This window comes from Primulina tabacum, chromosome 9 (genome assembly GCF_025594145.1).
Source record: "Primulina tabacum isolate GXHZ01 chromosome 9, ASM2559414v2, whole genome shotgun sequence".
NCBI lineage: Eukaryota > Viridiplantae > Streptophyta > Magnoliopsida > Lamiales > Gesneriaceae > Primulina > Primulina tabacum.
The window spans coordinates 40,288,832-40,305,176 of NC_134558.1; the positions used below are offsets into that span (position 1 = coordinate 40,288,832).

The window sequence follows — 16,345 nt, forward strand, 5'->3', positions numbered from 1 at the left end:
TTTTATTTCAAAAAATGGTGGCTAAATTTCATTTTTCTTCAATTTATTTTAGAAGTCATTATTAGCTGATAGAAAATAAAAAAAATATTTATTAATATTATCGTTTTGAATTTCAATAAAGATATGTTTTTTTTTAATGGAGTACAAATTTCATCAAAAAAAAATGGAGATTCAAAAAATGAAAGATAAATTTAAATTTTATTCCAAAAAAGGGTGGTTAAATTTCATTTTTCTTTAATTTATTTTAGAAGTCATTAATAGCTGATAGAAAATAAACAAAAAAATATTTATTAATATTATCGTTTCGAATTTCATTAAAGATATGTTTTTTTTTTAAATGGAGTACAAATTTCATCACAAAAAATGAAGACTAAAATTCATTTCTCTTCAATTTATTTTAAATTCCATTAATTAATAGATGAAAAACAAGAAAAACAAAAAAAAATAAAAAATGGAGTGCAAATTTTTACTGAAGAATGAAGGCTGATGCTAAATTTTATTTTTCTTCAATTTTGTTTAGATTCCATTAATTAATAAATGAAAACAGAACAAACAAAGCGATATATATTAATGAATATTATTTAATGAAGATAAGAACATATATGTATATTCACAATTCAAACTCATATATTTATAGTAGTAATAAATATTATTTAATAAAGATAAGGACATATATGTAAATTCACAATTCAAACTCATATATTTATAATAATAATAATAATAATAATAATAATAGATAGATAGATAATAGATTGAATTTCATTATAGATATAAATTTTTTTAAAAAAAATAGATTGCAAATTCCATCACAAAAGAAGAATGCTAAATTTTATTTTACTTCAATTTAGTTTAGATTTCATTAATTAATAGATGAAAACGTGCGGAAAAAATAAGGTTCTCGGGTTATCGTGCGCACATCCAGCTCCGGCTACTTAGTCTTCGGCACCTTCGATATACTGATCAATATGCTCACATGCATCAATCACAGCTAGTGAGTCTAAAGACTCAACACCTGTAACTTAATAACAAATACATATATATAACATGCAACAATGACAATTACTGTACTCAACATACATTTCATGATCTTAGCATAAGGGTAAACATGTCGTAAAATAGCATAACATGTCAAAACATCACATCATAACATCATATACTTGTTCATTTTCTTTAATCAAATTCAACTCGTTAGTTGTGACTTTCGTATTAGTTATATCGTATCAGTTCTATCGTGAAATTTTAAAAATAGAGGACAAATTTCATTATAACAAAAAATAACGCTAAATTCCATTCATCTTCAGTTTATTTTAAATTTCATTAATTAATAGATGAAAAACATGGCAAACAAAAAAAATTAAAAATGGATTGTGTAAATTAAAAAAAAAATTAAACATGTATTAATTATTATTATTAAATGAAGGTAAGGACATTTATGTGAATATATTGGAAAAGACTAAAATTCATTTCTCTTCAATTTATTTTAAATTTCATTAATTAATTGATTAAAAACATGAAAAACAAAAAAAAAATAAAAAATGGAGTGTGTAAATTCACCAAAAAAAAATAAACATGTATTAATTATTATTATTAAATGAAGGTCAGGACATTTATGTAAATTCACAATTCACATTCATATATAGATATAGATATATATAGATTTTCTTTAATCGAATTCAACTCGTTAGTCGTGACTTTCGTATTAGCTATATCGTATCAGTTCTATCGTAAAATTTTAAAAATAGAGTGCGAATTTCATTACAACAAAAAATAAGGCTAAATTTCATTCATCTTCAGTTTATTTTAAATTTCATTAATTAATAGATTGAAAAATACTAAAATTCATTTCTATTCAATTTATTTTAAATTTCATTAATTAATAGATGAAAAACATAGAAAACAAAAAAATAATAATTAAAAATGGAGTGTGTAAATTCACATTAATTAATAGATTGGAAAAGACTAAATTTAATTTCTCTTCAATTTATTTTAAATTTCATTAATTAATAGATGAAAAACATGGAAAACCAAAAAATAAAAATAAGAAATGGAGTGTGTAAATTCACAAAAAAAATAAATAAATAAACATGTATTAATTATTATTATTAAATGAAGGTAAGGACATTTATGTAAATTCACATTCATATATAGATATAGATATATATATATATATATATTTTCTTTAATCGAATTTAACTTGTTAGTTGTGACTTTTGTATTAGCTATATCGTATCAGTTATATCGTAAAATTTAAAAAATAGAGTGCAAATTTCATTACAACAAAAAATAATGCTAAATTTCATTCATATTCAGTTTATTTTAAATTTCATTAATTAATAGAATGGAAAATACTAAAATTCATTTCTCGTCAATTTATTTTAAATTTCATTAATTAATTAATAGAAGAAAAACATGGAAAACAAAATAAAAATAAAAATGGAGTGTGTAAATTCACATTAATTAATAGATTGAAAAAGACTAAAATTCATTTATCTTCAATTTATTTTAAATTTCATTAATTAATATATGAAAAACATGGAAACCAAAAAAAAAAAATGGAGTGTGTAAATTCACAAAAAAATAAAAAAATTAAAAATAGAATGTGTAAATTCACATTAATTAATAGATTAGAAAAGACTAAAATTCATTTCTCTTCAATTTATTTTAAATTTTATTAATTAATAGATGAAGAACATGAAAACTAAAAAAAAATTAAAAATGAAGTGTGTAAATTCACAAAAAATAAAAAAATCACATTAATTAATAGATTGGAAAAGACTAAAATTCATTTATCTTCAATTTAAATTTCATTAATTAATTGATGAAAAACATGGAAACCAAAAAAAATTAAAAATTAAAAATGGAGTGTGTAAATTCACAAAAAAATAAAAAAAATAAACATGTATTAATTATTATTATTAAATGAATGTAAGGACATTGATGTAAATTCACAATTCACATTTTCACATTAATTAATAGATTGAAAAAGACTAAAATTCATTTCTCTTCAATTTATTTTAAATATCATTAATTAATATATGAAAAACATGGAAACCAAAAAAAAATGGAGTGTGTAAATTCACAAAAAAAAAATAAAAAAATTAAAAATAGAATGTGTAAATTCACATTAATTAATAGATTAGAAAAGACTAAAATTCATTTCTCTTCAATTTATTTTAAATTTCATTAATTAATAGATGAAAAACATGGAAACCAAAAAAAAAATTAAAAATGGAGTGTGTAAATTCACAAAAAATAAAAAAAAAAATCACATTAATTAATAGATTGGAAAAGACTAAAATTCATTTATCTTCAATTTAAATTTCATTAATTAATAGATGAAAAACATGGAAACCAAAAAAAAATTAAAAATTAAAAATGGAGTGTGTAAATTCACAAAAAAATAAAAAAAATAAACATGTATTAATTATTATTATTAAATGAATGTAAGGAGATTGATATAAATTCACAATTCACACTCATTATAAACATGTATTAATGATAATTATTAAATGAATGTAAGGACATTGATGTAAATTCACAATTCACACTCATATATTTATATAGACTAGGTAAAGACACGTGCGACGCACGTGAAAATACATTTCTATTATCAATAATTGTTGTTAAAGAAATGAGATCAGAAGAGATTAATTTACAAAAAATTATATATTAATGATTTCATGCTATATTAGTCGATAGAAAATGAGTAATGCTACATGTACAACCAAATTTGTACAATAATTCTTACAATTCAAAAAAATCAATACAGAAATTTCATTTATCAAAATCTCATGATAAATTAAATATTAAAATCTCATTAGATAATAATAAAATCTCACGATATAATTGTTGTAAATATCGCAGTACGATATATTGGTTGTACCTTTAGCATTATCCGTAGGAAATTCAATGTAATATAATTTGTACTACATGTATTATAAAATGAGTGCAAAAGATATTTGTTTAAATATTTTATGTGTTATAAATCTAAGGTTATTCTTGAATGGAAGGATTTCAATACATTCAAATGTATTTTTGTTATTTAGAGAAGTAACATCATAAACTTCAAATCCACTCATTTCATGTTTATATAGTAGTATTTCATGTTAATTATGATATTATTTAAGTACACCCAATAATAATGTTATTTCAGTATTCTACAAGTTATATTTATTTTTTGTAAATATTTTAACTTAATCTACAAGCAAATAAAATCAATGAATTTTGGTTATTCTATCTTCTAGACAACTGACAAAATATGATTTAATTAATATTTTATTATATTTATCAAAAAGTGTTCAACTCTTAATGATATAACATATTTATGCAATATGTTATTTAAATACAAAAATTCAAAATTACGATAACATATTTTTTTTATATTTCATACTATATTATTGGAAGTATTAAATTTGTATATATTAATTTTTTTCCGAGAAACTACTTGCATATATAACTCATTCAAAAGATTATAGATTTACAAAATAAAACAAATTATATTCAATTTAATATTTTGTGAAAAATATATGTTCACTAAGCAAATAAAAACAAATAAATTTGACCTTTCTTATTATCAATTATAACTCATAAGGAGAAATATTGAGCAATAATGAATAATTTTTGTAAAGATTTATTCATAATAATTTTAAAAATTTACCTTCAAAGATATGTCATTTCAGATTACATAAATCTATAATTGATTTACTTATATCCATCCTTTATAAAAATACATCTTCGTCAATTGCAAGATCATCAAAGAAGTAATTGTTATAGTTTCTGATCTTTACAAAGACGAAAAATAGTTAAAATTAGTAAAACTGTATGTATTCAATCATATATTGTTAAATTTTAATAATAAACTAACGCTTTGAAAAATATTAGTTGGATTTTATTATAAAGAAAAATAGATAGAATAAATACTCACGAAATATTTATAAGGTCATCTTGTTGGTCCCACGTGCGGAATTTGAGATAATAAATCCTGAAAATAAAGAATAAACTGGACACCAAGATTTACGTAGAAACCCCTAAAAATTATTAGGGTAAAAACCACGGGCAAGATGAAAAGAATTCCACTATAATATTTTACGGTGCACAACTCACTCACTGTGTTTTCAAAGAGAACACACACTCTCTTAAGTTGATCATATGAATCTGGTAGACTTTAAAGAAGCTCCGCACGTTCATTTTCCCTTATTTTATGCCCCATGGAAGTGAGTTGGGCAAATAGAGTATTTAGTGTGTTGATATGGTCGGTCATCGATGAGGATTCCGCCATCCGAAGAGTATAAAGCCTTCTCTTTAGGAAAATCATGTTGTGTAGTGACTTGACCTCGTACATCTTTGTTAGAGTATCCCATATAACTTTGGCTGTTTTTATCTCAGAGATACTTGACAAAACTTCGTCGGCTATAACTAAGTGTAAATTAGCAATATCATTATCATTCATCTTGTTCCACTTTCCATCGTCCGTAATTTCCACCAGTCTATTTCCAATAGCCGCCAAACAATTCTCCTTTCTTAAAACTGCTTGTATATTTATTTTTCACAGCATAAAATTGCTTCCGTTGAATTTTGCTATCTCGTACCTGCCCGCCATTATGTCTACAACAATTTAGTAGAATGAACAAAATAATCCCGCCGTAATAAAAAAAATCTCAAAAAATCTTTTCTGATGTGGAAGATCGGTCTAGGCTGCAACCACAGAGCATACTCAGAATTTTAAGAAATTTTAAAACAAGGCTCTGATACCACTTGTTGGTCCCACGTGCGGAATTTGAGATAATAAATCCAGAAAATAAAGAATAAACTGGACACCGAGATTTACGTGGAAAACCCATAAAAATTATTAGGGTAAAAACCACGGGCAAGATGAAAAGAATTCTACTATAATATTTTACGATGTACAACTCACTCACTGTGCTTCCAAAGAGAACACACACTCTCCTCTTAATACATGAGAACAAACACCTCACAAATATTATAGAACTAATAGGAGAAATAAGAAATTACAAGAAGAAGCTTGTGAATGGGATGGGATACATTGAAATGTCGAATGATGCATCTATTTATAGATGCATCATTCCAGTATGAACATTCGCAATTTCTGAAATTCAGTTACCGAACGAAACGTGTTCAAATCGGATTCAAAAAAGGCTGCAACAAATTTCACATTAATGCAAAAATAGAGGATATTTAATATCATGTCCTTACACAAATTATGTTTTTTGTGGAAAAAATTCACTATATTTACAACCAAATTAAACAAAAGAATTTTAGTATTTCAATATTGTACAAACTAATTTTTTTGGAAAAAAATTATTTTCGCTTCATCTATAAACAAATAAAACCCATGATTTTTTGTATTTCAATATTCTCAAATTAATATTTTGCGGAAAAAAATATGTTCAATTCATCTACAAGAAAATAAAAACCAAAGAATTTTGGAGTTTTCATCTTTTTGGCAACTTGATCCTTGCTTAGCATAGGTAGATTGATAATCTTGACATCATCATAATAATTGATTTTACAAAAACTTCCTCACCAAATTAAAGATAAACTTCTTGCATATATAAAATCATTCAAAAGATTATAAATCTACAAAATAAAATAAATCACATTCAAACAAATATTTTTTGTGAAAAACATTTGTTCACTTCATTTACAAGTAAATAAAAACCAAATAACTATGACTTTGTCTATGGAGAAGTAGTGAGTATTGCTAATGAATAAATTTTATAAAAATTTATTTATCATAATTTTAAAAATGTACATTCAAAGATATATCTTTTAATGTTTCAAAAATTATAACTGATTTGTCAATATATATCTCTCATAAAAATAATCATTCGTTAATTGCAAGAATCTCTCATAAAATAATTGTTATAGTTTCTAGCCTTTTAATACAAATATATTATTCAATCTTATATCGTTAAATTTTCAAAATAAACCAAGGCTTTGAACAATATTAGTTGACTTTCTTTTTGATAAAGAAATATAGATAAAATAAATATCAATGAAATATTTATTAGGATTATCTATATTTATATCTGATCATTCTTGTATCATTTTGTAAATGTAATTAAATATCGAACCTTCTTCATGACACCAACCTTGTCAAAACAAAAACAAAATTAGTTTAATTATTTGGCTTCATTAGTTTAATTCTTCATTTTAAAATAATTAATCTCAATGAACGTAAAATAAAATATATTTAACATCATATCGTTATACAAATTAAGTTTTTGTGGAAAAAATATTTTCACTTTATTTACAAGAAAATAAAACAAAAGAATTTTGTTATTTTAATCTTACAAATTAACTTTTTTGTGAAAAAATCTACAAATTAAGTTTTTTGTGAAAAAATTCTTTTTCACTTCATCTATAAACAAATAAAACCAATATATTTTGGTATTTCAATATTTTCAATTTAATATTTTTTGTGAAAAAAGTTTGTTCAATTCATCTAAAAGAAAATAAAAATCAAAGAATTTTAAAGTTTCAGTTTTTTTGGGAACTTGATCATTATCTAACATAAATGTAGTTTGACAATTTTGTCCTTATCATAATAACTGATTTGACAAAAACATTCTCACTAAATTTTTCCTGTATATACAAACTAAGGACAAAGTTGACAATACACAATAGAAAAACTTTGACCTTGATTCATACTTTTATAATATGTATAGATATTGATAGATAGTTCTGTTATTATATATTGCCGTAATTCATGCATTCATCAATTCATAATCAAGGAAAATAAATAGAATATATTATGATATAGCAAATTAAATCCTCAAAACAAATTCCATGCATGAAACACAAGTCAATACCCGAACCATACATACATCATTTCTCGCTCATGCTAAACTAGTCAACACAAGAACAAAACTGTCACTAACCCTAATCAAAGGGAAAGAAAATGGAGAAATGTAGATAACGGTTCGTTCTTGACTCTTGTTTCAACTTATATTAATGAAGGGTTTTTTCTTTTGGGGAAAATAATGGCATCTCTGTTAAAAGTTGTCCTGAACTGTAATGAGGCTGGCATATAAATACAGCAGCACTGAGGCGCATCAATAAGTCAGCTCCACCAGCTATTGATGGTGTGAGAAATGAGCATTCAAGTTCCTCAACTAACCAAAAGATTTAATGGTTTCTGGCTTCATTCAATACCATTTTCCTCAACTAATTAACCCAAGGTTGGATGGCTCGGAAAGATCTGTCTTTCTTGATATGGGGACAGAATTAAAGAAATGCATGTTAACGAATATCAGGGAGTGCTGCAGTTCAAGGCGGCTTTAATCTGGTGGACTGTGTTGCCAATGAGGTTATTAATTGTTGCAACGGATTCGGCGGTCATTCCTGAGGATTGCAAGCCACTCACGAGTATTTGAAACATTACTGTTAGGAGTGAACCTGAGGATTCGGTAGCAATGACGGATGTGGAGCTAGTCGAAGCCCCGTCACATCCACCTCCTCCCTCTGTGGAATGGAGGTGATTAGGCTGGCCACTACTGGGGGATATTGTGAAACCGGACGGGAGTAACGGGATGTAGGAAGGGTCGTCCCCGCTCATTGCTATTTCGATGGCTGGCATGTCAACAGGGCAGTACACGATGAGCAAGCCAGAAGCATCTATGCAGCTTTCTTGGAGGATTAACATATTGTTTTGGCCAGCGTTGAATGCCTGGTTTCAGAATTCGGAGTTAGATATGCCAAAGTCTTGAATGCTTTTTGGGAAAACAATGGTGCATTTTGGTCATAAATTAACGTCGAACTAAAATGTTGAAAGGAAGAGGAATGGTCGAAGAAATGAAATATACCCGAAGAACGGATATGCAGTTCCCGGGATGAGAACCATTTGCAATGTGAGCAACCTCTTGAACCGGATTTTGATTTGAGAGAACATCCCACTATAATTTTAAAATTAACTATGTGAATCCATGATTTAAATATTTCCAATGTTATCAGCTCGAGTTGTGCGTAGTTACCTGAGGTCGAGTTCTCTCGTCCCTAAGAAAATTGAAGACGTTCAGTGGAGGGACTGGAAGCCAGAGAGTAGCGGCTGCACAGAGCACGACACCGCTGGCCTGGCCAGGATCAGTGCTCTTATGAGATGTGGCTCGGACTTCAAACTCATTTAATCTTGATATCGTGGTCCATTGTTGGCCATTCGAAGGGTTGAAGCTCGAACAGAAGCTTTTCATCATTCTTTGTGCAAGTTTCATTATGCTTCTTTTGCCTTCAGCTGATGGAATAATCACTATCAATACACGACATTGTTACCACTAATAAAAAAGTGAAACAACCAAAGGCACGTTGTATTTTGCTTCATAAATCAAGACACGCAGATAAAGTTTCTCCTGATTTACCCCTTCCGTCACCCCCTCCGCCAAGATCTGTAGTTGAACTCCCAGTAACCATTAAACAAGCAAATCTTTCACTAATCCTTTGAAGAGCAGAAAGCCATCTTTCAGCTTCAAAAACCACTCCCCTCTGAATAAGGTCTCTATAAAGTCCATGAACTGGAACTTTATCTTCTATCTCCCAATGTTCCATCCAATAAACCTTCAATAATGCATCAAACTCAGCTAAAAATCTCAATTATATATCATCAATTATTAGAACAAGGAATCATGTAACCGTATCTAAATCGGTTTAAATTTAACCTTAGAGTAACCATTTGGCATCTCTTGTATCAAGCATCCAGAAGGAAGCTTGTGAGCTTTACACGAAGAAGTGAATCGGCTCTCTTCTTGAGGAAGATCATAAGAAACATCGACTATAGCCCAAGTGCCTTGCTCGATCTGCTGACAGAAGCGAAGAAAATAGAGTTGTCTAATTGGTAGCAATGCTGTAAGCACTTGCAATTCTTCATACATCTGTGATATGAAGCAAGTAATCCGAGAATCAGATACACGACTACACAAGAAACATACAATCTTAACAAGAAAATTTAAGGGGGGAGAGAATCACGATTATATATTTATCAATACCAATTGCAATGTGCCACTTTGGCTTCCAAGAATTCCAGATGATATCACGCATATAGTCCTTGCACTCGAAACAATAGTCGGAAACATTTCTACCCACTTATCCTGTCAATACTCGTACAAATTACACCACTGAACCAGGAACTTCAATGTGACAGGCGGATACAAAGGAAGGCGAGGGAAGTGGTTGTCCCAAAAAAAAAGTCCATAATTTTGTGCATTTATAATTTTTCTAAAAATGTAAGTTTTGCCCCTCATCCTCCCAATTTGATTCAGCATCTGTTCACATGTAGAAAAGCATGAAAAATAAACTAACCGCATCCATAAACTTGTCGACCAAAGCCAAACCATTCATTATCACAACACCAGAAGCTCTCGACGCTTCCATTCGTATCTCTGGATTTCTTATGTGACTATTAGGCGTTGGGAAGAAACTCTTGTACTTTTCGGAATCAAGATTCTCCCTACCATCTATTGAGGACTTAGCCCAAGGAGGCTCATTGCTCTGCAAGAGCCTAATCAATTCATTCATGGCATTAGCTGCCATTTCTGTCATGACAGATCTATCCATATCCGAAATGCTCACTGAAGGGAAGACTAAACTTGGAATTACACTTGATGAATTTCCAGAAAGAAGATCAAGATCAAGGGAAGGGCCTGGAACAAAACCTCCATGACCTCCAAAACTTGCCATGGATAAACCCAATGAAGATACATGATTAGGCAGCGACGACGGGAGTTGTGAAATAGGCCGCCCGATATATTTTGATGCAATACTTGAGATTCGGTCCAGCTATAAATGATACAAACGCATAGAAAAAGGTCACTAAAATTGGATATCATGCAATTAATCTAATGAAAATTACTCATGAAATGAAACATTCTAGACCTCTTCTTTCAAATAGGCGTTTTCCAATCGCAGTGTTTGCTCATCAAAGTATGAATCTTCAGAAACTGGAGGGGCTCCACAAGAGGGGCAGATCACATTCTTGAGGGCTTCTCTGATTGTTATATTTTCACATCTAATCTTATCATTTTCTGCTCTAAGCGCACAGTTATCTGATCTTTCATGTTGTGTCTAAACAAAATAACAATTAAAAAGAGAATTAGTTACAAAGGAATAATTATTTCGATCTATTAAAATTAAAAATACATAAAAGGATGAAAAAATAAAAAACTAATTACCTTCATCTGAGTCCTTCGATTTTGAAACCAAAATTTGATCTGCCTAGGATGCAAACCCAACTCTCTGCTCAACTGATTCTTCATCTTGTCGTCTGGATGGGGACATTCTTTAAACATTCTAAACACAAAATTAAACCTCAGCATCATCGAAATCTATAGTTTTGTTCAAGAATAAAGAAATAAGCTTCTTTTCTCCCCTCTTTTCTAATAAAATCCTTGTAAAAATATATTCTATCAGCAAACTATTTGTGCGTGCGTGTGTGTGCACATGCAGTTGAGTTTGCAAATATACACAGTGCAAGGAGGAGGAGGAAGCAGAGAAGAGAGGCGTACGATTCAAGTGTCTGAATTTGATGAGCCGTGTGGCGATGGTAATGCTTTCTTCTCCGATGAGAATCGGAGCCATCCGGGTGGTCGCCACCACTTGAGCCACCGCCATCGCCGCCAAACTCCATTGACGATCCCTTCACCTCACCAGGAGGAAAAATCTCCGACCCGAGAATTTGGAAATTGCGATAAAAATAATATTAAAAGCATTCACACAGCAGCAGTGCTCGTAAAGAATAAGCTCCAGCGGATTACAAGATATTCCCATAATATAACTGTAATAACTACACTTACTATATTTTAATAACAGCAATCATAATTTAAGGTACGTCTGATCTTCTTTTCTCAAAAAAGAAAAATATTGTATGCAGTAGGTACATGTATCAAAACTTTTATCATTTATACCAAAGAAAATCAAGGGTGCTTGCAATTTATCTTCAAGATTCAACCGAAAGAAAGATAAAAATTATATGGGATCTGATATCAGAAAAAGATATGGATTCTTTGGTGGAGATTAGCAATGGTTAAGGCACCGGCCATGATTTCATTTTTGGTATAGCGTAGATTCAGTAACGCTCGCACCAGAAGATAAGAATAATCTTACTCACACACGCGCACACACTTGTATGTGCGCATGCGCATATATATATATATAAGAGGGGTGCAATTGGGTGGAGAAAAGTTGAGGTTGGGTTGGGGGAGATGAAATGGAGTGTTGGGATGGTGGAAGAGGAAGGTGTGGGTAATTAAGAGAAGCAAACAAGTGAATGCAAAATAACAAGAGACCAGACCCATAATATATATATATATATATATATATATTTTAGTTATACTAGCAAGAAGCAAAAATTTGTTTTTTTAAAAAATTAATTTGAATCTTTTTTTTATTTATATTGTGTTGGTAGAATAAGATTGACAAAACACGCTTTTAGTAAAACACATTTTTCCTACTTTTAGTTTAGTATAAATAGTTCATTTTCTTCCTTTGGATACAATTTTGGAAGCTCATTTCTCGCCGTAAGCCGAACAATGAAACCTTTCCATTTTCTGAGAAAAGTTCTTATGAGTCTTAACATATTGGTTTAGTCTTTTGTCATATTAGACGAATAAATTAATTAAGAACTTATATACCTTACTTTCGAAATTGTTTTTCAAATTAAAATTCAAGCAATTGATTTTATGTTATATAATAAATTATAATGAGCATAATATATAGAACGAATTGAACTGAAACAAATTTTGAAAATATATATATATCTAAGCATCACATATAAGTTATAATAACCTAAAAATCAACTAAATTATGGATTTTATAAATACATAAATAATAATTTATATAAGTGAAGCACATTAAGGACAAATAATTATCAATTTAAAATATTTGTGACTAACTCATCAAAATATTATCAAACTAAATAAATAATAATATTGATAACAAAATATAACATATAAAATTCAATTTAAATATTATTTAACTTCATATAGAACTTTTTTATCTTTTTCTTTAGAATTATATATCATAGATAAATTAATTTTCATATATATTAGTTAATAAATAATTTTTTAAAAGTATATAATTTATATTTTTTATTAAGCTATCAATTACAATTATATATATATATATATATATATATATATATATATATATATATGTATTTGTATGTGTTTAGTGATTGTATATTGTTGGGATCAGAAAAGAATTTAGATGGGGTGAATAAACTCTTTTAAAAATATATGCTATTAAAAATTGTCTTCAATCTTTTTAGGCGGTTGAAAGATTTCCTCAAACGGTTAGAAGATGAACCACGTGAAAAGTGTGGAAGACGATTCAATATTTCTAATGATATTTTCAACCAGTTGACAATTTAAACAACAAGATATAATTTAAAATGTAAAAACTTGTGAAAAGTACAGACACGGGAATTTTATGGATGTTCGAAGAAAAACGCTCATAACCCCTTCTTCCTCTGTAGGAAGGATTCTACTAAAACACTTGTCTGATATATATATTTTTTTAAAAAATTGTTACTAAAATATTTTAATTTTTTATTTTAGCTAACTCTTTTAATTTTTCTATCAGATTCATATTTTATGATATTATTAGTATATTAACATTCATGATTATTGATATAAATTATACTAAATAATTTATTAAATTATTTACTTTCAATTCTTAGTTAAAAAATTATAAATATATTATAATTAAATTTCATATTATTATATACTTATCATGTTATTGTACTATTGCATATATAATTATTTTTTTTTATATTTTCTTGTGATACTATGATTTATTATTTAATTAGAAATAACACTAAAATATAATTACAAAATTGCATTAAAATCATAAAATAACATGTAGAAAAAAAATTAAAAGAATAAAATATTTAAAGTTAGTATAAAGATGAAATAGTAGAAAATTTACAATGAAAAACATTGTTATTCTTTTTACACTTTTATGAGTATAATAGTTAAATATATATTCTTTTAATTTTTTAATGATTTTTTAAAATTAAAAAATATATTTTTTTAATATTTTTTCTAAGAATTATGTAGCAAGAAAATGTTATTTCTATAATGTATTTTTATTATCAAATATCAATTCAATTTTTATGTAATATTATTTTCAAAGTTTCTTATGTTGAAGTTTTCTATTAAAAAATAAAAAAAAACACTATTATGATCTTCATGTATTTAATGATTGTGTAGAAAATTTTTCATGCAATTAATCTAACAACACACAATTTATGAGAATAGTAGAAAATTTATAATGAAAAACTTTGTTATTCTTTTTACACTTTTATAAGTATAATAGTTAAATATATATTCTTTTAATATTTTTAATAAAAAAATATATTTTTATTAAAAAAAGCTATTCTTTTAATATTTTTTTTAAGAATTATGTATGAAGAAAATATTATTTCTCTAATGTATTTTTCATTATCGAATATCTATTCAATTTTTATGTAATATTATTTTCAAAATTTCTTATTTTACAATTTTCTATTAAAGATTTTTTAAATTGCAAAATTATGATAACTGATTTTAGAAGTGAAACTAAGAAAAGATTTAGTCTGATTTTGATTCTACTGTTCTTGAGAACAATAGTCAGGTTTAGCTTTTGACATTTAATGTCTAAATATTAATCAATCTTAGTAGATATTTTAAATATCACCAAATTTTTGTGTAATGAATTTATAAATTTGTTGTATGTATAATCTTTTTCAAAAGTGCTACTAAAATCTTTACTTTTCTTTTACTATAGTCAAACTCTCCAAATTTTTCTTAGAGCTTCATATTTTATGAGATTATTAACATATTGACATTCATAATTATTGATATAAATTCTTCTAATAAAGTTATTAAACTATTTACTTTCAATTTTTTGTTTAAAAATCCATAAAATATGTTAGTATTAAACTTCAAATTATCATATTATTTTATATTTATCATGTTATTCTACTATTGGACATATAGTTAAATTTTTTTTATATATCTTCTTGTAATACTATAATTTATTTATTATTTAATTAGAAATTGCACTAAAATATAATTACAAAATTATAATAAAAGCATTAAAAAAATATACAGAGAAAATTAAAAGAATAAAACATTTAAATGTAGTATAAAAATCAATTATTTGATAAATTTAATATAGGAGTTACATTTTATTATTGAAATAGTATAAATTACTAAAATCAATATATGTTGTAATGACAATTTATTAACATTTGTTACAATTTTACATATGTATCCTTATATGATTTTTTGAATTCATATTAATAAAGAAGACATTTGTGTCTCTTCACAATTGGAAAACAAATTAGTGATCCATACTTTTATAAGTATATAGATCATATTAATAAAGAAGATATTTGTGTCTTTTCACAATTGGAAAACAAATGAGTGATCCACACTTTTATAGGTATATAGATTTTCACAATTGGAAAACAAATGAGTGATCCACACTTTTATAGGTATATAGATATAGATATAGATATAGATTTTCCACCAATGCCCATGCAATTAATACAAACAATGCATAGTTTTTGGGCAATGTGATAAAATCACAATGCAAAAACTTTGCTCATAATCCGTACTTTTATAGGTACTAGAAAAATGCACGTGCGTTGCACGTAAAAACCTAAACTGCTGAAAATATATGTACGAAATTTTGATAATATTTAAATGAATTAAAACATGGCTAATAACATTTATCAACTGAAACAAACTAAGCCATAAAAAATAAAAAATCATGATCATAGACGGTATATGAATCAGTGAAATTATCTTATCCACTTGACACACTTTCCAATATGCTTCTTAGTTGATTTTGACAACTCAACAACTCTTTGTCGTAGTTTGTTATAATATGCATATAACTATTTTGGTATGCTCAGCAAGTATCTGATCGTCTTTAACATCTATTATGTTATTTACAATCTTTATCCGGGATCTGACATACTCGTAGTTTGCTTCTTTATCACGACATTTTTTCGGTTTTCTACATTGTTTTTATCTGATAATCTTATTTTTCCGAATATTTTTTTGTTGTTAAATGATTTTTCAGCTTTTGACAATCATCAACTATAACTCTTAAGAAAGAATGCTTTTACTCGTGATAAATTTTCACTTGTGACTAAAAGTATGTATAACATATATATTCTTCAACAACATAACCAATGAATGGTGTTGCACCTTCTTCAAATATTGTGATATCATTTTATATATTTAGTATCGATATTATCAACATATAGCTATAAGGTTAATAAATTTTTAACAACTATTTCTCAATCACTGTGAGAAAAATACTTGAAATCTCTTCAAATGGTTAGATC

General features: G+C 26.9%; 1 protein-coding gene across 2 annotated transcripts; it reads right to left on the reverse strand.

Annotated features, from left to right (window-relative positions):
- Positions 1-7,777: 7,777 nt before the first annotated feature.
- Positions 7,778-12,201, reverse strand: LOC142556191 (homeobox-leucine zipper protein HDG11-like). Of its 2 annotated transcripts, none has more exons than XM_075667514.1 (10): positions 11,514-12,201; positions 11,181-11,298; positions 10,885-11,073; positions 10,312-10,788; positions 9,999-10,100; positions 9,672-9,884; positions 9,387-9,570; positions 8,994-9,250; positions 8,826-8,915; positions 7,778-8,689 (listed from the first exon to the last, which is right to left on the reverse strand). In XM_075667514.1, exons 1-10 carry the CDS (start codon positions 11,633-11,635, stop codon positions 8,273-8,275), a joined length of 2,169 nt encoding a protein of 722 aa, XP_075523629.1. In that variant the 5' UTR covers positions 11,636-12,201; the 3' UTR covers positions 7,778-8,272. The 2 variants fall into 2 exon arrangements, with proteins under 2 accessions (XP_075523629.1, XP_075523628.1); XM_075667513.1 differs by having other exon boundaries at positions 9,375-9,570; positions 11,514-12,199.
- Positions 12,202-16,345: the final 4,144 nt, after the last annotated feature.